General features: G+C 36.0%; 1 protein-coding gene across 2 annotated transcripts; it reads right to left on the bottom strand.

Moving 5' to 3' along the window:
- Positions 1-4,019: 4,019 nt before the first annotated feature.
- On the bottom strand, positions 4,020-22,190 carry LOC131164156 (uncharacterized). Of its 2 annotated transcripts, XM_058121148.1 has the most exons (9): positions 21,922-22,190; positions 13,515-13,588; positions 11,023-11,165; positions 10,877-10,923; positions 10,679-10,787; positions 10,505-10,566; positions 9,372-9,486; positions 4,669-4,833; positions 4,020-4,318 (listed from the first exon to the last, which is right to left on the bottom strand). In XM_058121148.1, exons 1-8 carry the CDS (start codon positions 22,075-22,077, stop codon positions 4,682-4,684), a joined length of 858 nt encoding a protein of 285 aa, XP_057977131.1. In that variant the 5' UTR covers positions 22,078-22,190; the 3' UTR covers positions 4,020-4,318; positions 4,669-4,681. The 2 variants fall into 2 exon arrangements, with proteins under 2 accessions (XP_057977131.1, XP_057977130.1); XM_058121147.1 differs by lacking the exon at positions 4,020-4,318 and having other exon boundaries at positions 4,507-4,833.
- Positions 22,191-22,536: the final 346 nt, after the last annotated feature.

Below are 22,536 nucleotides of genomic sequence, written 5' to 3'. Positions count from 1 at the left end.
GGCAAGAAGAATGTGAATAGTGCATAAATAACAAAAATCATAAAAGATAAAGGGAAGAAGGGAGGTGACCAAACTTAGATTAGAATAGAGAATGGTGAGAGAGAGAGAGAGAGAGAGAGAGAGAGAGAGAGAGAGAGAGAGAGAGAGAGAGAGAGAGAGAGAGGTTTTCACAAAATTAACAATTAATTTTTCTTAATTCTTAATCATATGAGAACAATTTTTCATTTTTAATAGTATTTAATATAGAAAGAAAATATAATGGACTCTTATTTTCCTTTTCTTTCCTTTCCCTAAACAAAAAACTTGATCTAAACAGGCCATCAAGGTGACTACTTTCTCATTTTTCCAATTTAAGTTGTTGACCTAGTTAAATATCATTGTTGCAAGTTATATTTTTTTGGGATCAAATGTTGACGTGTGAAAAAATTAATGTATGTGTTTGAATGTATGTAAATGATACTATGCAATTATAGATGCACTTATGGATACAGTGATAGTGATAGCTGTGATTATAGATGCATTGATAGATGCAATTTCAGATGCATTGACAATTTGATTACAGATGCATTGAAAGATGCAATTAATATATGCATTAACAAATGGGATTATAGATGCATTGAAATGTGATCGCATTTGACAAAAGCAAAAACATATGCTTGAATGAGTAATACATTATGCAACTATTTTCTAAAATGGTGAAAATTCTCAAGCTAGTTTGCTTGGGGATTAGAAGTAGGTTTGGTGACCGAACTATTATAAATTATGTCTCTTTCCCCCTTACTTGTGTGATTGGTGTAATTATTTATTTTAAAATTATTATGTGGTTATGCTTAAAATGCATTAGATCAATTGTTGGATGTAGTTCTTATTTCATTCTTGATTTTAATAAACAAGTGCTAAATTTTTAAACCACCCAATTCACCCCCCCCCCCCCCTTTTTTTCTTTGGTGCCTTTCTAGACCAATGAATTTCCAAGATTGCTTTTGAGGATAATCAAGGTCAATATTTTTTCATAAAAATTTATGCCCATGAAGTATTGGGTGTTAGATGGAGAATTATGCCCATTGTGAGAAGATTACCACAAGAAACTTTCACAATAGAATTTCGTAATATAGTAATTTATTGTGAAAAGTTAGCTAATTTTATTATATCGTAAAATTTGTTATTCTTTATGAAATTTTTTGTGTTAGTTTTGAATAACGAAAGTCTTAATAGATAATTTCAATATGCAAAAATATGGAGTGTAAAACATTGGTCATACAAAGGGCTTGACCTTTCATACAAAGTGAAAGGTCACCTTAGTATAAATGTGTGTTTTAAAACTCAATTTAGGCAAGGAGTAGTGTAACTCCTAAGTATTGTAGAGAAAATAAAAGGACGTAACCCTTCTTATAAATCCCTCCAAATTAAGGCACCCTACATTAAATGCATAGGAGGTATCTTATCTATAGAAAGGGAGCTCTTTGGAGGGATAATACATCTAAAAATTTATGTCCTTAATACTTTCACATTTCATAATCGCTAACTTGAGCTTCAGAGAATACCCTCGGAGGCCACCAGTGGTCTCCCAAGCTTTCTTTTTCTTCTTGTTTGCAGATGATCATTATGAACTATAAATGCAGTGATTAGATTTGATTTTTGGCTTCAATAGGGTTTGTGAGAAGTTTGCTTCCCTTTAAGATGATCCTTGTAACTAGGAAGAGAGAGAGAGAAAGATATGTCAAGAACCCAAAAAAAATGACATCTTAACATCGTACTTCCATAATTTTCAAGTAACAAAAATGTATGTTTTTAATCATTTTAGATTTACTACATCAGCTTCAAGCATAAAACACCTTAAAATCTTATTCCTTAAAATCTTATTTGGCCAAAAGGGTGGACTGACTTTTAAATATAAGAAACTATCACCAAGCCAATAGTTTTCTTAAAACATAATAATCGGTTTAATTGTTGGATTTTTAAACCAATTTTTGAACTTATTTTGAGTTTCACTTATGAGAGACACCCAATGCTCACTTCTTAAATAATTTTGCTGCTAAAAATATTTTAGCAAGGCCCACTAAATAGGAAAGCATGTTCGATGGCCTCAAGGTGTACAAGCCTAGTAAAAATACTTGATGTAGCAAAGAGATGTTTATAATTTAGTGGGAGTCTCATGTTCTCTTACATTCATGATGTCAGTTTGGAACATAGAACTCTCCCAAGAAAGTTGGTTGGATGATTCTCCTATTAACACCTCCCATATTGAAAGATTGAAAAATAGTTGGGACTAATCTTCACTTATATTAATCTCACTTACCCCTCCCAGTCTTCCAAAGCCATTGAATAAATTATCTTACTCATATTTCCATCAAAATCATTTAATATAATTAGTTGAATAACAATTAAGTAAAAAATAATAATTGCGCAAAATATTAAGTACCAATTAAACGATTAGAAAGTTAGATAAAAAAATTTAAAATTAATGAATAAATAATTTGGTTTTCAAGTTCAATTTTTCCCAGAAATAGAAATTGAAATCAAAAATCTATATGATGATAGATTCATGTGCAGGAAAATACCGAGGGGACTTAGTCCTAGAAAGGCCATCAAATAGGGTTGCAAAGATTAGTCCTAAAAGGCCACATTATGAGGCCAAGAAGTACAAAAGGACAAATAGGCCAGATAACATAATAGTTTTGAACAAAGAGCCGAACAGGCTCACTTGACAAATGATCGAGTATGAATGAATTCTGCTTATAAGCGAAAGAGGCCATATATGATAGACGAGTTCTACTCATAATGACGCATGAGTTCTACTCAAAAATGATTGATGAATTCTACTTTTAAATTGGCAAACTCATATACAAGAAATGAGTTCTAATAAGTTCTACTTATATTCAACGGATGAGCTTTGTTCATACTCAACAAATGAGATATGCTCATTAAAGAAAAGAAAAAAAAAAATCATGTGAAGAATTAGTATTTTTAAGCATGAAAGTGATTTTCATAGCTAAATAGTGGGGGAGCGAATGGTAAATAAAACAATGCTTTATACAAAGGGCTTGGTCAGAAAAGTGAAAGGTTACCTTGCATAAATGTATGATTTAAAACTCAACTAAGAAAAGAGTAAAGGGGTGTAACTCTTAAGTAATGCAAATAAAGGGATATAATCCTTCATATAACTCCGTCCGACTTAAAGATACCCTACATTGAATACATGGTGGTATTTAATCTATCAAAAGGGAAGCTCTTACAAAGGGTAGGGCATCTAAAATTCATCTCTAGCATTAACGCTATTACTATTTCATCATCCCTACCTTAAAAAATTAATATTCATGGTACAAAACACAATCTTCTTTCTTTAATTTGACTTGGTCTTTGTGAATATAAATGGCATGCGCCATTTTTTCTTTTTCAAACATTTTCTCAGCAGTTTTCTAGTTGAAAGCATGGTAGTTGATATATATATATAGGCTAATTTTAGGATTAGCATTGCTATTTAAAATTATGAAAATAAAAATAACGATAAAAACTGACCATCTGTAGGAAAGAGAGCCACATCTTAAGACTCCATCAGGAATGCAGTCATATGGTGCCACCCCAAAATGCATAATTTAAATTTTGTCAAACTTTGAACGAATAATTCCATCCCCGCCTAGGCTCTTCATTGACCAAAATTTTATTTTGGCATGTTGACTAATTCTCCTTCGACCCTTGCATAGGACCCTAAATGAGTTAGTTCAGTTCAATTTTTGTCAAAACCGAACTACAAATGTGATTAGTTCTAAATTCCAAATCAAGATCTGTCATTATTAACAGTTCAGTTTTTTCCTTTCGTTTTTTTTTTTTTTTTTGCCATATTTTCAGCATTTTGGACCAAAGTTCCAAGCCCAATTGGACCTTTTAAGCAACGTGCCATGCTCAAATAACTTTCAAAAAAATCTTTATTTATTTATTTATTTTGCTTGGACAACCCAATGGACAGAAGGACAAGGCCCCTGATGAAAATTTAAATTAACCAAAGCAGGACTCCATGAATGAAAACTGCCAAGGTAAATGTGTACTTCAAAGAAAGAGCCAAATAAAATAAGTATATTTTTAAAAAAAATAAAAATAAAAATAAATACTAAACAGCAGTATATCTCAAACTATGCCAGATCTTTCTCTACTCTAATTCAAGTATTAATCTTACAAAGGCTTGGTTTTTTTGTTGTTGTAGTTTATAGAATGGCTTCGGCTTAAGCACCTATCAGCCTCGAGCTTTGACCAAACTTCCAAGATATTAGCCTAATATTTGATGGTCAACACGCTTGGGGTTGTTAACCAAGGTATGTCCCTGAGAAATGCAAAAGTGTTTGATGCATGTACATGAGAGAGGCTCATCACTGTTGCAATCTATGAATACTGGTAAAGCATGCTGGGCTATCCCATGAATACTGTGTGGCAGCCTCGCATTTTACAGCATTTACAACCTCTAAATGGGGAAACAAAAGATAAAATGGAGCCACCTCAAGTCCAGTTTCATGGCTTAAAACATGCTTTCGAACACACTGCGTGCAAATACGTCAAACCCAACACAGCAAACCCATACAGTGAAAAATATCCTTCACTAGTGTAACTTATTAGTGGTACTAAGATTCTTCCAATATTTTCAGGTTAATCAATATATAGGCAAACAAAACTTACATGCCAGTGTGATTTAAAGATTAGGTAGCTGCTTGGAATCAGACCACAACATCAGTGTTGCCAAAAGTGCCACCGTCGCAGTTTCAACCCGTAAGCGATGTGGCCCAAGACCAACAGCAACAGCTCCTGCATCTGTCATCATATGCAATTCTTCCTTGGTAAAATCTGAAATGTGCAATCACCAAAAAGCTAATTGAGTTCATTTTTTCAAAAATATTTATAAAAAGCAGAGAAGCTACATATATTGAAACTAGAACTAAGTAGCCAAATAATAACAAAGGTTGAATTCAAATGAGGAGGAAAATAATATTATGTTTTCTCAGAATGCAACTTTATTAGTTCTTGAATTTAAAAATAAATTAATAGTAATAATAAAGTCTAAAACCAAGATAACTGATTCCAGATCTGGCATGACAGACTAGTATGCTAGGTCCTGCATAGAATTTGTTTCCATAATGCCAACTATATATTCTCAGAGTGATGCAGGGGCAGCATCAAGGGAGAATTTAGAAGAAATAGAATAGAGGAAGCAAAGGGCTGGGAGGGGAGAGGAGATACCAAGGTGGAACTCACATTCAATTCAACAATTCAAATTCAGTAACAATTGCCTACATCATGGCCTTCACACACTATTTATAAGAAAGCCTCTAAACACATGAAATTACACACATACCCCTAAAACTACATTGCATTACAACATACCCGTAGAATACACAATTACTGCAAACAAGTCCCCAACATAAATAATCCTAATACAAGCAAACTACACACACATACTTAAACAACTAAGCACATTTGGGTTTCGAACCCAATAAACCATTCACCCTATTATTTGACATAGGCCTCCTAATTGGGTCAAAATTATCCATCCAAATAGCCGCTTCTTGTCCTACATCAATTCTCTCCTTCCGAAAAGAAAGTACCAAAGAGTCCATTACCATGAATAGAGTCATCTCGTTTCATAAGAAAAGGAACCAGCAATGCGCTACAACTTGGGGGGTGGAAGAAGTCTCATCCTACATCAATTCTCTCCTTCTGAAAAGAACTCGACTCCATCGAGTTGGGGAAAGTACCAAGGAGTCCATCATCAAGAATAGAGTCATCTCGTTTCGTAAGAAAGGAACTAGCAGTGTGCTTCAACTTGGTAAGTGGAATAAGACCCTTTTAGCAGAATTTGTGATGGCATCAACTTGTACTTCTTGTCAACGGAAAGGGAACAAGAATTCTCTTATCCATCATGCTTCACCTTCCTATCAAATAACCATGGGTGGCCGAAAAGGATATGGCAGAATTTGAGAGGAAGGACATCACATTGTACTATCTCCATAATGGAACCAATCTTGAAGGTAAGTAAATGTAAGTAAGCAGCGATCATAGACCTTCAAGTTGGTATTATTCACCCAAACACTTCTGCATGGTTCGGGATGAGGCTCAACTTCCAAATTTAACTTCTTCACAACTTCTTTAGAAACTACATTTGTGCAACTACCAGGATCAATAACCAAAGTACAATGTTGTTTTGGGCATATCACTTGAGTTTGAAAGGTGTTGGTCTGCCTCCAATCCTCATTTTAACCTTTGTGGGAAGAGAGCATATGTCAAAGCATCGTCATCATCTTGTTCTCCCTTTTCTGCAACAGCCATGACTTGGTTAGGACATTGTGCAGCTCAATGCCCAAAACCTTGACATTTAAAGTATTTGAATGATGGTTGATTCTTAGAAGTTGTTCTGGAATGCTCAGGAATCTTCCAAGAGGTTTTAGTCTGAACACCTTTACGCAATTGCTTAACTGTCTTCTCTCATACAACTCCACTAGTACTCTTCTCAAACCAAATGATTGATGTAGCTCTAGGAGGATTGCATTGTATGTTCACAATCTGAGTGGCAACCTGTGTTGCATCCCCAACTGTGATGAGACAACATGCAGCAAGTTTGGAGGCAGTACCTAGCTTCAACCCTTTTCTGTACAAAGCTATATTCTATATCATCAGCACAACCAGCCATATGATAGAATCTACTAGTATACTTCATCACTGTCTTTTCTTCTTGCTTCAAATCAAAGAGCTGGAGATGAACACACTGCTGATAATTGGGAGGCACAAATTGCTCTTGCATGGCTCGCTTCATCTCATCCCACTTTGTAATCTCACCAAATCTCCTTCTTCTAAAGATCTTCTTTTGTTTAATCCAACAAATTCAAGTGGTTCCCTTTAATTTTGATTCAGCAAAATACAACTTTCTAGCCTCATTCATGTCACACCATCAGAAATAGTACTTCAGAGAATACAACCAATCATCAAATTCATCAGGAGAACCATCACCATTAAAATCTATGACTTCTAGTTTAATTCCCTTACTCACATGATTATTTCGGCCTTCACACACAACACAAAAGCATGAGGAACAGCACCTATTCCACCATCTTGTTTGGTAGGAAATTCAATGGAACTTTTACCTAAGGCTGCAACTTCGGTTGTTAGCCTATTCAAAGCACCAATAGTAGTCACCAAACCCATATTTTGTACCTTACCATCAGATAACAACTCCACCTTTGCAGACAATCAACACTGGTCACCATGATGCAATTTTATGAGGTAAATCACAAACTTCACTTTCAATTATTTAAGAACAATCTTCAAGTCACCTTTTATCTTGAGTATCAAGCAAAAATGAAACTAATTCACTAGAAAAACTCACAAGGCAAAAAGAAAAACTGATTTTTTATGCTGGCAGCAGCAATTTCATTTTTCGTGCCAAAATTATCGTGCTTGCTTATAATATATTCTGTATGGGATCAAAATATCAAGCTGCAGATCAAATTATTGTGGAGAAACTCAAAATATTGTGGCTGCCGGCAATTTCTCCCGAGGCAGGAAATTGTAGAAGACTCTGGAAGACTTCTTCATGCACTTCGCTGGCATGTGAGTCTTCAGCAGTGAGATTCTGGTGATGAAACTTCAGGCGACTGCAGATCAGTGGGTGGGGAGCACAGTGGTTGTACTAGGGATTCTTGAAGGCCAACGGCCGGAGTATGTTTGGCTGGTGCATGGGGGTTCCTATGGTAGTCAAGACGGCGATGAAAACTTGAGAGCGAGAGTTTTGGGGGGTTCTATTTTCAATGGGATGGGTGGTGTTGCAGGAAGGGGTCTGGACGGTGGTTCTTTTTTAAAAAGTGGGACACAACTGGAATTTTTGAAAGTTCAGACACTGCAGTACTGCTTTTCAGTTATTTTAAAAAAAAAAACACTAAAATTCATAGAGAGAGAGAGAGAGAGAGAGAGAGAGAGAGAGAATTAGGAAACTGATGGAGAAAAAAAAAAAGAGGGGAGGTTGGAGGAGTTGCTGGACAGAAACTGCCAAGAGACAGCAACATAATTCAGAATGAGAAAGAGGGTAGAGAGGTATGGGAGAGAATTAAAGAGAAGAACAAGAAGAAGAGGAGTGGAGAAACAGAGAAAAAGCAAGATGGAAGAAGGCTGTTGGGTAGCAAAGGATTAGGGAAAGAACATGGGATCAGAACAAAGAATGGAGGAGAAGAAGAGAAGAAATCAGAAATAGAGAAGATTGAGAGAATTAAGAGAGAAAATTAGAAGAGAAGAAGTGAGGGGAGAGAAGAAAAGGGCAGAAGAGAAGAGAGAAGGGGACGATAGGGGGATTGAAATGGAAGAATGGAGATCAAGTTTGGGCTCTGATACCAAATGATGCAGGGGCAGATCAAGGTTCTGCAGCCATGTGTGAATTTAGAAGAAATAGAAGAGAGGAAGGAAAGAGAAGGGAGGAGAGAGGAGAGACGAAGGGGGAACTCACGTTCAATTCAACAAGTCAAATTCATGAACAACTGCCTACATCATGGCTTTCACACACTATTTATAAGAAAGCCACTAAACACATAAAATTACATACATACCCCTAAAACTACATTGCATTACAAACATACCCCCAGAGTACACAATAACTACAAACAAGCCCCCAAAATAAATAATCCTAATACAAGCAAACTACATACTTCAACAACTAACTAAGCACATTTGGGTTTTTGATCCAATAAACCATTCACCCTATTCTTTGACATAGGCCTCCTAATTGTGTCAAAATGATCCATCCAAATAGCTGCTTCTTGTCCTATGTCACACAGTTAGTGAATGCCAGCATCAGTATCTTCATAAACAAATTATTTATTAATTTTTTTCCTACAAAAAATTATATATACCATTGTGTACATATCCAACAAAGACGCTGATTACAGCAATAATTGATTCCAAACAAGACAAAAATTGAAGCTTGCACATAATAATGTAGCTATACTAGAGAACTGCCCATTCAGACTAGCTCAACCCCTAAAAGTTGAGTGCCTATCTTGAATTTGTGTACATCTTCAACCAGACTGAATTTCTCCAAGCATAATGTGGATGCTTATATGTTGAACCAAAAAAGCCATGCAGGTACACATGTCATGATTGAAAAAGCTCGACACTCACGAGTGCCAGCTCATTCATAAATGTTAGAATAATTAAGGTAAATGATCCAGGTTTTACAAAATAATTTTATCTGCATGTGTGTTGTGTGTGTCTACACGAGAGATAAGAGTAAAGCTTGTACTTTTATATACCATAATAACTTTCAAAATCACAAAATAAATGGTGGCTCCAGCAGGGGTACCATGACTATGAGAAGGGAAAGTGAGGATACTATGTGTACTAACCGCCTTCTGGTCCAATTATTAATAGCCCGCTAGATCCTATTTTTGATGAAGTCAAAGCATGGAATACCGGGGTAGCTTCAGCTACAGCCACAAAAGATAGCTTCGACTGGGCAACCTGAAGCACAAGAAATAACCCACGAGTCTCACAGGCAATAGAAAGAAGATTTTAAAAGAACACCCATTCCAGGACAGTTCTGTAACAGTACATTGACTGGAACTAAAAATATCATACAGAAATACAGTCCAGATAGCGTTGTATAAATTATATTCAGAATAATGCAAGAGAAGATTCCCTATATTCATATGATTTTCTTAAAGGATCTTATTAATAAGAGAAATACGGAAAAGAACATACACACATGGTTTTAAATTTCCACGAAACTGTCGAAATTTCCGTTGAAATTTCCAATTTCCGTCACCTTCGAAATTGAAATGGCAGTCGATTTCCGTCTTGCATAATTTCCGTCGAAATCTCAACGAATCAACCGAAATTTATCAAAACCTCAAAATTTTAGCAAAATTTGTCAAAATTTATCGAAACCTCGAGAGTGAAGTGAAATTTCTCTTTTAATTTATTTTATTTATTTTATTGAAACAAAAGGTTATCACAAGTGCTTTTGAAATTATATGAAAAAATAAACTTATAGTAATATTTTATTTAACTATTCATATCTAAATTATCAATATTTGTATAATAAATAATATTTAAATGATTTATGAATTTCATTTGCATTAATTGAATATGTTTAATGTACATTATCTTACAAACATGTTTGATACACATACTATTTTACAACTTTTCCACCTCATACAAAACATAAATGTATTTAATTTGTAATATATTAGTCTTAAAACTTATACTTTTATGTTTGTTAACCATTCCTAAAGTTTCACAAAGAATTTCATGCTTTACTACTAGTTTCTGTTATTTTTTCAAATCAAAATCGAAATCGAAATTTCTATCGAAATTTCCGTACTTTTGGAGCTTTGAAATTTGAGTCGAAATCGAAATTTAAGACCTTGCATACACACCACCCACAATTAATTGTCGCCCACATGGTGTTGAGTTCAATTAACCAAAACCAAGAAATTTGTTCATCAATAAATGAGCAACTAGGGGAGAAGAAACTCACAACAGGTAAAAGGCTTCCAATCTTTGATGGAGGATTCAGAGCCATTTCATGCAGCCGTTGACCTATGCAAATACACATAAGAAACTAGTTAATCATTGAAACAATATATATATATATATATATATATATGTATGTATGTATGTATGCCCACACACCAACATATGCAAGGGTTACATTGTTTAGCTGCACCCACAATGACACGTTGCAGTCTGTCCACTCGGTTCTCAGGGATTGAAGGAGATCGTTCAGTCAAGAGGGGTGTTACACTATTAGCTCCCAGCTCCTGAGCAGGGGAAAAAATAAAACAGCACAATCAGGTTCCTACATAGAAGGAAAGTTCATTTCACATGATATTTTTCACATTAAACATACCGTGCATTTTTCAACAAGCCAGTCAGCCCGACCACCCTTTAAAGTGCCTAAACAAGAATAACTTCATGTGAAGGTAAGCCCCATACCTTAAAAGAACATAAGCAGTTATATCTCTATTAATTCCACTGAAGATGTCAAAAACACACCAAAAGATGCATACACATGCCATTGAGTGCTCTGAGGAAGAACGAACTTGGGATCATCCAGCGCCATAACATCCAGGCCAGTGCGGTCAATTCTCTGAATGCATCCTTCTACCAAACCACCTTTTCCATTGAAGAGCTCAACTCTTGCATTCATAATGCAGAAAGCCGTAAGCACATTAAAATCAATGCAGCAATTATGTTATATATTCTTCTCCAAAAGAAAAGAATTTTTAAAAAATTAACACAAATTCCACCAGATAGAACAGAGTTTATTTGCATCCTATCTTTTTTTTTATCTTGAAAAAAAAATTGAGATGAATAAATAACTTTTTTGTCTAATATATACATGACAATATTTATTGAGAAGCACATTGGCTTCGCAAAAGGCCATTTACGCTGCAAAAATAAAGTAGTTGGTCATTGCAAAGATAGCAAGAATTTTTCCACACCAACAACATTAGACAAGAAAATTCTAACAATTGATAGGATCAGATGTCTTACAATATAAATTCTCGATCCAATCATGGAAATTCTAGGATAGCCACGAATCCTGCAATGCATATGCATAAATTGTTAGCTGCCATTGTGTGGTTGGTTAGGCAGCAAGCAGGGGGAGAACGCATAACAGAGGGATGATCTGTGGAGGGAAAGATGCAACCAAGTCTGGAAAGGCATAGGAAGACTAGGCATTTGCATGGTCAGGGAAAGGTGGAGATGGTGGGATTTGAATGCAGCAGCACATCAGATTTGGGAGGGAAAGGCGAGATTAATTTTGGGAAGGAAGAGTAGATTGTTTGTGGGCATGGCATTGGAGTAAAATTTGGAGCATGGCGTTTTAAAACCTGGACTGGACTGACCACCAGACCAAGCCACTATTCTGGTTCAGGTGATTCATGAAACCAGTCATGGCATGAACCAGAGACAACCTGGCCGGACCCAGTAAGCTAGACAGGTTGACCCAGAGTCATTATTAAAAATTATTTTAAAAAGTTGCAAATTCTGCAGTAAGTTTTTCTTTTTCATTTTTTCCCCGGTTGAACCCAGGATCTCCTGGTAGGAAGAAAGATGCCTCACCAACACGCCAAATGCAACTTGATGATTCTTTGGTCAACAAATGACATATAATCAATTTATTTCACATCCATATGTACACAAGCATTAAATGCACATAAGTTTAAACAGATTTATTCAAATTTTAAACTCTTTTACCTTAAATAAATCCTCAATAGGAACCAAATCCCCTCATTCAATATTTATAAATTAATCAAATCTTAAAATCCTTTACCATTTACAATGCTTTAATGGAATCAAATGCCCTCTCAATATTATTAATATTTGTTTGGCTTCTAATAATAATTATCAACATCATTTTCATTACTCTAATATCACTAGTTTGAGCACCAGCTTGACCCATCAGTCTATCTGATCTGACCAACTGGTGGCTTCACCAGGCTGGTCATGGGTCCAGGTCTTAAAACCATGATTTGGATGCATTGGATCTAAACGGGAAGAATGAGAACGGTGTAGCAGTTGAAAGGAAAATTTTGTGGAACATTGGATCTGGGAGAGAAGAGCCGGGCTAGTTGAGGGCTTGGTCCAGGATGTAAAATTTAGGGTGACCCAGTTGACAGAGTTTTCCTGGAAGGGAATTTTTTCTTTTTTTTTTTTTTGAAGGTGGGGGGGAACTAATTTCAGAAAATCTAAAAATGATTTTAAAAACTTGGTATAAGTACATCAATTTAGTAAAATTCTACTCCAATACTGTACTGTCATCCACCTTTATTCTTCAAACTTGAAGGACTGAATGAAAAAGGATGTCCTGGGCAACAGTTCACAATGATTTCAAAATTTTATTATCTTACAAAAGTATGCTACAATTGATGGAAAATAAGTTTCACTTTAAGAAGTGATGCAGTTATCCTATATAGCTGTCCCACTTTGGAGCAAGAAGTGATTATACATATACAAGTAAGCTAAACTTTTTTTTTTTTTTTTTTAAATTTGATAGCAAAAGATATTTATTAAGAGAGGAGAATTACATCCTAGAAGAGGACAAGAGATCCTCAAACACAAAGCAGGAAGAAGCAAAAAACCAAACCAAAAATAATAAAAATAAATAAATGAATAAATAAAAAGATCTACCAAAACCCTAATTTAAGCCCTCCCTTCATAATTGATGGAACTCTCTAATCTTGCAAGTTCTCGCGGCCTTCTAAACTTTTTTCTATTAAAACCATCCAATCGAACTTCATTCCCACCCAGGTCAGCCAGCCACGGTCCTATATCATTCAGATTGTGAATCAGGAAGGCTAGGCTAGCCAACAGCATACAGTAATTATAACATGATGTTATCTGTCAGAACTTATCCTCAATTATGTTCTGCTTCAATAAAGCGACACAACTAACATTTCTCATAAACCTGCCCGAGAGTGCAACAAAAATTCATTATAAATATACAAGGCAGTAAGCTTAACAATGAAGATATTAAGTACCTATCATTGGTATTTAATCTTAAAACTTTGGTCATATGCCAGAATTCATCGCCCTGAACATGAACAACACCACCCTGCATTATTACAAAAATTGTCATAAAAATATTTTAACAGGAAAATCTTGCAAATGCAGTCCATATAACACCACCAAGTCATGTATCTGAGCTATTCCGTTAAATCAAAAATATCCTAGTCAATACAAGAAGAGTAATAATAGAAAATTAATATACTTGTTTGAACTATAACTAACAGAAGTCATGACAGACTACTAGAATGAAATCACAACCTTGGTTGGACAATGAGCGAAAGATGAGATTTCATCAACTCAACTAGCTCATCTTCAAATTTTGCCCTGTATGCAGTTTTCCACCTCATTGGACGATATTAGATACAAACAACAAACCAAACCTTAAGTCCCACTAGGTGGGATCAGATACATGAATTCTTTTCTGCCAATTTATGTGATCATGGACAAGTTCCTTTGACAAAAGGACTATTAAATCCTTACTCACTATCTCATTCCAAATTATTATAGGTCTACTTCTATCCCTTTTACTGACCCTCACAGTAACTAACTCACTCTTCCTCACTGGTGCCCTATGTGGCCTACGTTGCAAGTGTCCAAACCATCTAAGTCGTCCCTCCCTTATCTTATCTTCTACATAAGCTACTCCTAACTAACAGCGATTATGTTCATTTCTTAATTTATCTTTTAACATTACACCACTCATCCATTTAAGCATTCTCATCTTAACAACTTTTACTTTTTGGATATGTTGTTTCTTAGTCGCCCAACATTCTGATCCATATAGCATAGCTAGTCTTACATCGTCCTATAAAATTTCTTTTTAAATTTTAAGGGCATTCTATTATCACAAAGCACACTTGAAGCACTTCTCCATTTACCCAACCTGCTTTAACCTATGCATTACATCCTCTTCAATTTCTCGCTCGGCTTACAGAATAGATCCAAGGTATCAAAATCTTCTAGTGCTATTGATTTCTTCATCATCAAGTTAACTTTGTCTCCAATATTCTTCCTACTATTACTAAAATTACATTTCATATATTCTATCTTATTTCTACTTATCCTAAAGTCTCTAGATTCTAAAGATTCTAGATTCTGAAGCTTCTCTCCATAATTCTAATGTAGACTCTACTCCACCCCTAGTTTCATCAATCAATATAATATCATTTGCAAACAACATACACCATGGAACGTTATTTTGGATACTCCTAGACAGTTCATCCATGGCTATAGCAAAAATATAAGGGCTCTCAAGGCAGAGCCCTGATGTACACCTATTGTGATTGGAAATTCTCTAGTCTCTCCACCTATATAGTCCAACACTAGCGATTACTCCATCATACATATCCTTAATAACATCAGCATATCTACTACATACACCTTTTTTTTTTTCTAAAACCCACCATAGAACTTCCCTAGGTATCCTATCATACACTTTTTCTAAGTCAATAAATACCATATGCAAGTCCCTCTTCTTTTCCCTACACTTTTCCATTGAACTTCTTAAAAGATGTACAGCTTCAGTAGTAGATCTCCTAGGCATAAAACCAAATTGATTTTTTGAGACCTTTGTTTCTAGCCTTAATCTTTGTTCAACTACCCTTTCCCACAATTTCATTATGACTCATAATAAATCACATATTTTTAGTCTTTCCCTCGTCTGTCAATTATAAGCTTAAGCCTTCTATTAGGTTTTCATTAAATTGCTTATTAAAGTAACTTCACCATCTTTCTTTTATGTCTTCTTCCTTAACCAAGACAATATCATCCTCATTTTTCATACATTTTACATTACCTAAGTCCTTACTCTTTCTTTCTCTAGTTTTAGCAAGTTTAACTATATCTCTTTCCCCTTCTTTAGTATCTAATCTAGCATACAAATTATTAAATGATCTATGTCTAGAATGAGATAGCTTCTTGTGGAAATAATTCTCATTAATTGTAACATAGGTACAGGTCTGTATAAATAGATGTACGGCAGAAGAATAAAAGGAAAGAACCAAGAAGGAAGGAACGAAAGATGCTAACTTCGAAGGAAACTAAATATTCTAGGATATTCACACATTTACAGCCAAGATTCTCTCAGAAAAATAAGCAAGTTGACTAAACAGATTTGAAACTTTCCAACACTCCCCCACAAGCTGGCTTGAAGATATCTTCCATGACCAGCTTGCTAATGAAGTTTTCAAACTGTTTCTTCGACAGCCCCTTTGTTAGTATGTCTACTACTTGCTCAGTTGTCAAGATATATGGCAGACAAATTACTCCCTCATCTATTTTCTCCTTGATAAAATGCTTGTCTACCTCCACATGTTTAGTTCTATCATAAAGAACTGGATTGTGAGCGATAGCTATTGTAGCTTTATTGTCACAACACAGTTTCATTGGAAGTGAATTAGTAATCTTTAATTCTTCTAGCAACCTTTTGATCCATAGTGCTCCACAAATTCAACGATCAACAACCCTAAATTCTACTTTTGCACTACTCCTTGCCACCACATTTTGTTTCTTGTTGCGCCATGTTACTAGGTTTCCTCCAACAAAGGTGCAATAGTTAGAAGTTGATCTTCTATTAGTGATACTTCCAACCCAATCTGCATCAGTGTATACTTCAACCTATAAATTCCCATGTCCTCCAAATAATAAACCTTTACCTGGAGTCCCTTTTAGGTACCTTAGATCTTATACAAATCATCAAAATGCTCAGGTCTTGGTGAGTGCATAAATTGACTTACCACGCTTACTATGTCAGGACGAGTATGAGAGAGATAAAGGAGTTTCCCTACCAATCTTTGGTATTGCTCTCTGTTGATCACTTCTTCAGCCTTAGCTGGTCAGAGTTTTATGTTCGGCTCTATAGGTGTTTCAGCTGCTTTGCACCCTAACAAACCTATTTCTCCAAGTAAATCAAGCACATACTTGCATTGGGAAACAAAAATTCCTTTCTTCAACCTTGCAAATTCCATACCAAGAAAATACTTCAAGTTGCCTAAGCCTTTGATCTCAAATTCCTCAGCAAGGATCTTCTTTAACCTCTCTAACTCATTGCTATCATCACCTGTCAGAATTATATCATCTACATGGACAATAAGGATAGACATTTTACCTCCAATCGTGTATCTATAGAACATAGTATGATCGGTTTGACCTTGGCTGTAGCCATGACTCTTTACTAACTTCCCAAAGTGTTCAAACCAAGCTCTCGGAGATTGTTTGAGTCCATACAATGATTTCCTCAATCTGCACACCTTGCCTTTGCCACCTTTCCCTTCAAATCCTAGCGGTAGATCCACAAAGACTTCCTCCTCTAAGTCTCCATTTAAGAAGGCATTCTTCACATCTAGTTGATATAAGAGCTAGTTAGAGTGAGCTACTAAAGAAAGCAACACACGGATTGAGTTCATCTTGGCTATAGGAACAAATGTTTCCTGGTAGTCAATTCCATATGTTTGAGTGAACCCCTTCGCCACAAGTCTTGCTTTGTACCTTTCTATACTCCAATCAACCTTGAATTTTACTGTAAATACCCATTTACAGCCAACAGTCTTCTTCGCCTCCGGTAGGTCACCAATTTCCCAAGTGTCGTTAGCAATTAGTGCATCCATCTCTTCTTGATCAGCCAATCTCCATTCCGGGTGATCTAGTGCTTCCTGAATGGTTCTTGGAATAAACAGATGAGAAACATTTGAAGTAAAGGCCTTATGAGAATCAGAGAGTCTATGATAGGATAGATAGTTGGAAATAGGATGTGTGGTACAGGTTCTAACTCCTTTCCTAAGGAAAATAGGCAGGTCAAGATCAGAAGAATTATCAAAACAAGGATCTGGAGAAGAAAAAGTACCTGGAGTATGTGAAGGAGGACTAGCTTGTGTAGGTGATGATGATTGGCCTTGCTCTGGATTTGAAGAAAGAGCTCTATTATTTTGATGATTTTTTCTTCTGGTATAAACACGAAGCTCAGATGAGGAAAATATTTGATAGTACTTCTCCCTCTGTTTGTGAATCAGATATGCCTTGTATAAGTAGACTAGGATTTCCATTATTTTTGCCAGTTAAAGTATAGGTTTCCTGGCCTTTTAAAGAGAAGATATCAATGTCAAGGAAAACATTTAGAAGAGGCTTAGAAGTTTGCCAGAACTCATCTTCAGTTTCCTTTTTCTCCCCTTGAAGATAGTTATGGCCAAAAAAGGGCTGATTTTCAATAATAACAACATCCATACTAATATGAATTTTACTGGTCAGAGGGTTAAAACATTTGTACCCTTTTTTATTAGGAGCATATCCAAGGAAAACACATTTTTCTGCCCTAGGATCAAGCTAGGATCGAAGATTGGTAGGTATATGAACAAAAACAGTGCATCCAAACACTTTAGTGGCAGGTCTGATGTTATCCAACATGTAGGAAACAATTTTTTTAGGCAATCTAAGGGAGTGATGTATTTTAGCACTCGACTAGGCATCCTATTAATGAGATAACATGCAGTTAAAATAGCATCACCCCATAGATATTTAAACTTACATTGAAAACATTAAGGCCCGTGCAACCTCTAACAAATGGCGATTTTTTCTCTCAATAATGCCATTTGTTGTGGGGTGTCACGACAAGTAGAATGATGTTGATACCCTTTATTTAAAGAAACGTTCCTAAACATTTGTTAAAATATTCAGTACCATTATCAATTCTAAGGATACTGATTTTCGTTTGGAACTAGGTTTTAACTATATTATAAAAATCCTCAAAAAAATTTTCAACCTCAGATTTGTCACTCAATAAGTACACCCAACACAAAGGTGTATGATCATCAATAAATGTAACAAACCATTTCTTCCTAGAAGTAGTAGTGATTTTTGAGGGACCCCAAACATCACTATGAATTCAATAAAAAGGTTTGGAAGAATGATAAGCTTTTGATTGATAGGTGCTTCGGTGACTTTTGGATATGTGGCAAACATCACAATTAAGAGAATTGCAATCCAGTTTTTTAAATAAGCTAGGAAACAAATTTCTTAAATAGAGAAAACTAGGATATCCTAGTCTAAGATGTCAAAGCATTAATTGTTCATGTACAGAAACAGAATTAGTACTACTATTCAAACCCTGATCTTGTTTATTGTTGAATAAAGTCTCATCGAAGTAGTAGAGTCCATCAATCATCCTAGCACTGCCAATCATCCTCCCCGAGAGTTGGTCCTAAAATTCACAATGGGAATCAAAGAAAATGACACAACAATTAGAATCCCGTGAGAGTTTACTAACAGACAGCAAGTTACAAGCAAGTTTACGGACGTGAAGGACATATTTGAGTTCTATTTTTTCAAAGATTTGGACAAAACATGTTCCAACAATGGATGAAAAACTTCCATCTGCAATTCTAATCTTTTTATTACTAGAACAAGGAGAATAAGATTGAAACAATTGTGAGGTACTAGTCATGTGATCAAATGCACCAGAATCAATAATCCATGGTGCAAGATTTAAGCAACAAGGGTAGGCACTAGAGTTATCACTTGTTTGGGTCAATGAACCACTAGGAAGACCAGAGGCAGAAGTAAATTTTAGCAGTTGAAGAAGATGATCCACCTACTCAGCACTTAGGAAATTAGCTTCATTGGCTTTGGGGACTACATGATTGTTGCCAAAGGGTCTAGATTTGTTGTTCTTCCAATTTACTGCCTTTTCATGGAGTTTCCAGCAATTTTCTCGAGTGTGGCGTGACTTATTGCAATAGTCACACCATACTCGAGGCTTATCTTCCAACCTCCTTTGATTAGAGTAAGGCTACTGTGTAGAAATATTGGCAGTAGCCAAATCTGTGTTACTAGCAGCATGAGGAGCAGGATTATTGGCAACAAGTAGAGCAGAATTTTCCACAGTCTTATCCTCCTTTTTCTTCATCATCACACTCCTTCGACAATCTTCTCGTCGTACTTCAGAAAATACTTCCCCGAGTGGGGGTAAAGGTCGTCTACCTAGGATTTTTCCCTTTACTTCATCAAACTCATCATTAAGTCCATCCAAGAATTTAAAAATTCTTGCATTCTCCACCATCTTCTTATTGTGATTGCAATCAGCAGGATTTTTCCTTTCATAATCATTGAATAAATCCAGATCTTGCCATAGTCCCTTTAGAACATTGAAATACCTTGTTACACTGCCGTCTCCTTGATAAGTATTGCTGATCTTCCGCTGCAGTTCATAAATCTAAGAGTAATTCCCAAGGTCAGAGTGCATCTGACTCACATGGTCCCAAAGTTCCTTTGCAGTAGAATAGCACATGTAATTAACACTAATCTCTTCATTCATAGCATTCACGAGCCATGCCATCACCATGGAATTAAAGCAAAAGAACAAGTTTTGTTCTTGAACTCCCAAAATCAGCTCGAGAACATGATTCCATATATATTGTAGTAAATTGGTTCTTCAAAATGACAAATTACATCACATGCAGTAAGACCTCCAATACATCGCATGTAGTTAAGTTGTTCTTTAGGGAGGTAGTCAAACTGCATGGCTTTCCAAGTTCCACTATGCATGATAAGGACATCAAGTTTGTTAGTTACTTTTGGAAGACACTTTAGAATTGTTGACATAATTTGACGTTGCCATCCCCAAACCAATGGTGAGACTAAGTCATTACTCATAGCTTGGGTGACCCTTTTGGACGTTTATGGGAGGAAAACAAGGCAATTGGAACTTAGTGCTACCTATAATTGAGGTTTCCTTGTAATAATTATAGTTATAGGTGCACACGTAAAAGTCTTTTGGAGTGTGTATTCATTGTGCACCCATTGGTCTTCTCGCTTTTCAAGTGTGTATTTGCTAATGTGCATTGGACTAAAGAATTTAATGTAGGTGATAATCTTGCCGTAGGCATTAGACCTGAATTCTATCCCAAATTTTATTTAAGAAGCTCCATGCCCGCGCCATTAGAAAACATGGACCTAGTCTATGTTTGTTTGACATGACTTATGATATGAAAAGTAGTTCTATTTCTAATGTAGCCCGGCTTGACACCTTACCAAGACACCTTTAAGCCTCTTTGTCTTTTAAAGACCAATGCAATCCTCTAGTGTCCTCCTATTTCTCAACCACAAGATGCATTCAAGGCAAATAACAAGTTTGTAGCTTCTTCTCAAGGTGACTTTCAGCAATGTTTAGTTCAATGGAAGGACCAACCCACTTCAGATGCTATATGTCTCACCAAGGATGATGTTTGCAGGAGCACTTCAAAGTTGCTTGAGGGGTACTTGCAATCAAATTCTCAAGCCAATTTTTTTCGGCAAAGGAAGTATGATGGGAGTACCATTATCGCAATTTTGGTCATCTATTCGGCATAAGTATTTTGAGCATAGATTGAGGAAATTAGGATGCATGCAGTAAACTATGTTTGTTATGTGCAATTGTGTGTTTTTGTTAGCTTGTTTTATGAAAAGGCCAATGCTATTGTGAGTTGCATCAGACTCTCTCTCTCTCTCTCTCCATAAAAACCTGTGCTTCTTTTCCATCTAGTATAATAGTCTTTTGCATGGCCCCTTAGGAATTTTCTCAATGAAGAGGAAATCTCCCATATTGAACAACAAACACAACAAAGGAACAAACCTGAGATTTCAACCTCGGCAAACCAAAAATTACCTAGCTGCAACACCAACTATTTGAGTTCCCTATCAAGTGCGGGAACAGATGAGCAACCACCTTTTTCCCAATGACATGAAAAGATAAACTACTAATACTGACTAAATCAAATTATTTAACATCATTATGGATTATTAACCATCTTTCATGCCCTTCCTCTTCCATAAAGCAGGAGAACCTCAACAGAATTCCAATGAGAACCTTGAATCAAGAACATGCTATAGATTCTTCTTTTATCAAGATTTTTTTCAAAAAAAACTCCCAAGCGAATGGTGCCGGGTCAATTTTAGACATACTGAAATAAAATGTTCCACATTGTTAACATCAACTGCACACGGCCACGTTTTTACGCACTTTCTACATTCAAAATGTTGGATTTCTACCAGCCAATCCGATGTAAATCACAAAGCAGCTAAGAAATTTCAATGGGAAATCTAAACATACGCCGAGCTGAGTCTCATACAAAAGAGTTTACATCAGATTGCCGCAGCCAATAAACGATGACTGTTATGTACATTATCTCCATGCACTAAAGTAAGACCATGAGGTTTTGCGACAACATCCTGCACACAATTCCTAGAGCATATACAAAATTGGAGAGGAAAAAAAGGCCATCAAGCACTCGATGTGATTAACCAATGACAGCAATGCATTAATGCTCTGTTTGACTGCCAAGAAAATAGAAGGAAAATGCAAAGAAGCGAATACTAATAGACATCTTAAACTTTTGAGACGTTCCTACTTGCCTTAGAAGGAGGAAGAATGGGGGAGAAGAAGCGAGGGAGACCGCCTCGAGACTGATTGAAGTAATCAGAGGAGGAGAATGCTCGGATGCCCAAAGCTTGACGCCATGGGCGGCTCAGGAGCTCTGTAAAGCGAGGCCCCACTGTAAAGGTTTGCATTCCTCGGCAGCCTTCAGCGGAGCACAGCAACTGTTGAAGACACTGAGCTTCCTGTTTCTCTGTTTCCCCCTTCTTTTTTAATTGCGCTTTGAATGAATGGCCAACAAACCAACGCTTCGGGCAAAATCGTGGGCGACTCCATTAGCCCTCAACACTCAATTTTAATTTTTTAATTTTTTAAAATTTTAATTATAAAATTAATTTTGACTGGTTGATTTTTAAACTCCTCAATTGCTATTGGTCTCATTAACAAATTAATTAATTTTTCTCGTCACACATTCTATCCCCAAACAAATGAACTAGTTATAATTTACTCTCCCATAATTATATCCCTTTATCGATTTTTCCTTATCAAACCCTTCACACTGTCTTACTTGCTCTCTTTATCTTGGTGGATTGAGTATCAATTGGAGGGTGTCTCTCTAGTTGATCCCAAGCTACTACAAGATTTTTATCCCT

The sequence above is a fragment of the Malania oleifera genome, chromosome 9, assembly GCF_029873635.1.
Source record: "Malania oleifera isolate guangnan ecotype guangnan chromosome 9, ASM2987363v1, whole genome shotgun sequence".
Classification (NCBI taxonomy): Eukaryota; Viridiplantae; Streptophyta; class Magnoliopsida; order Santalales; family Ximeniaceae; genus Malania; species Malania oleifera.
The sequence above is the reverse complement of the archived record's forward strand: the minus strand, read 5'-3'. Positions and strand labels throughout refer to the sequence as shown.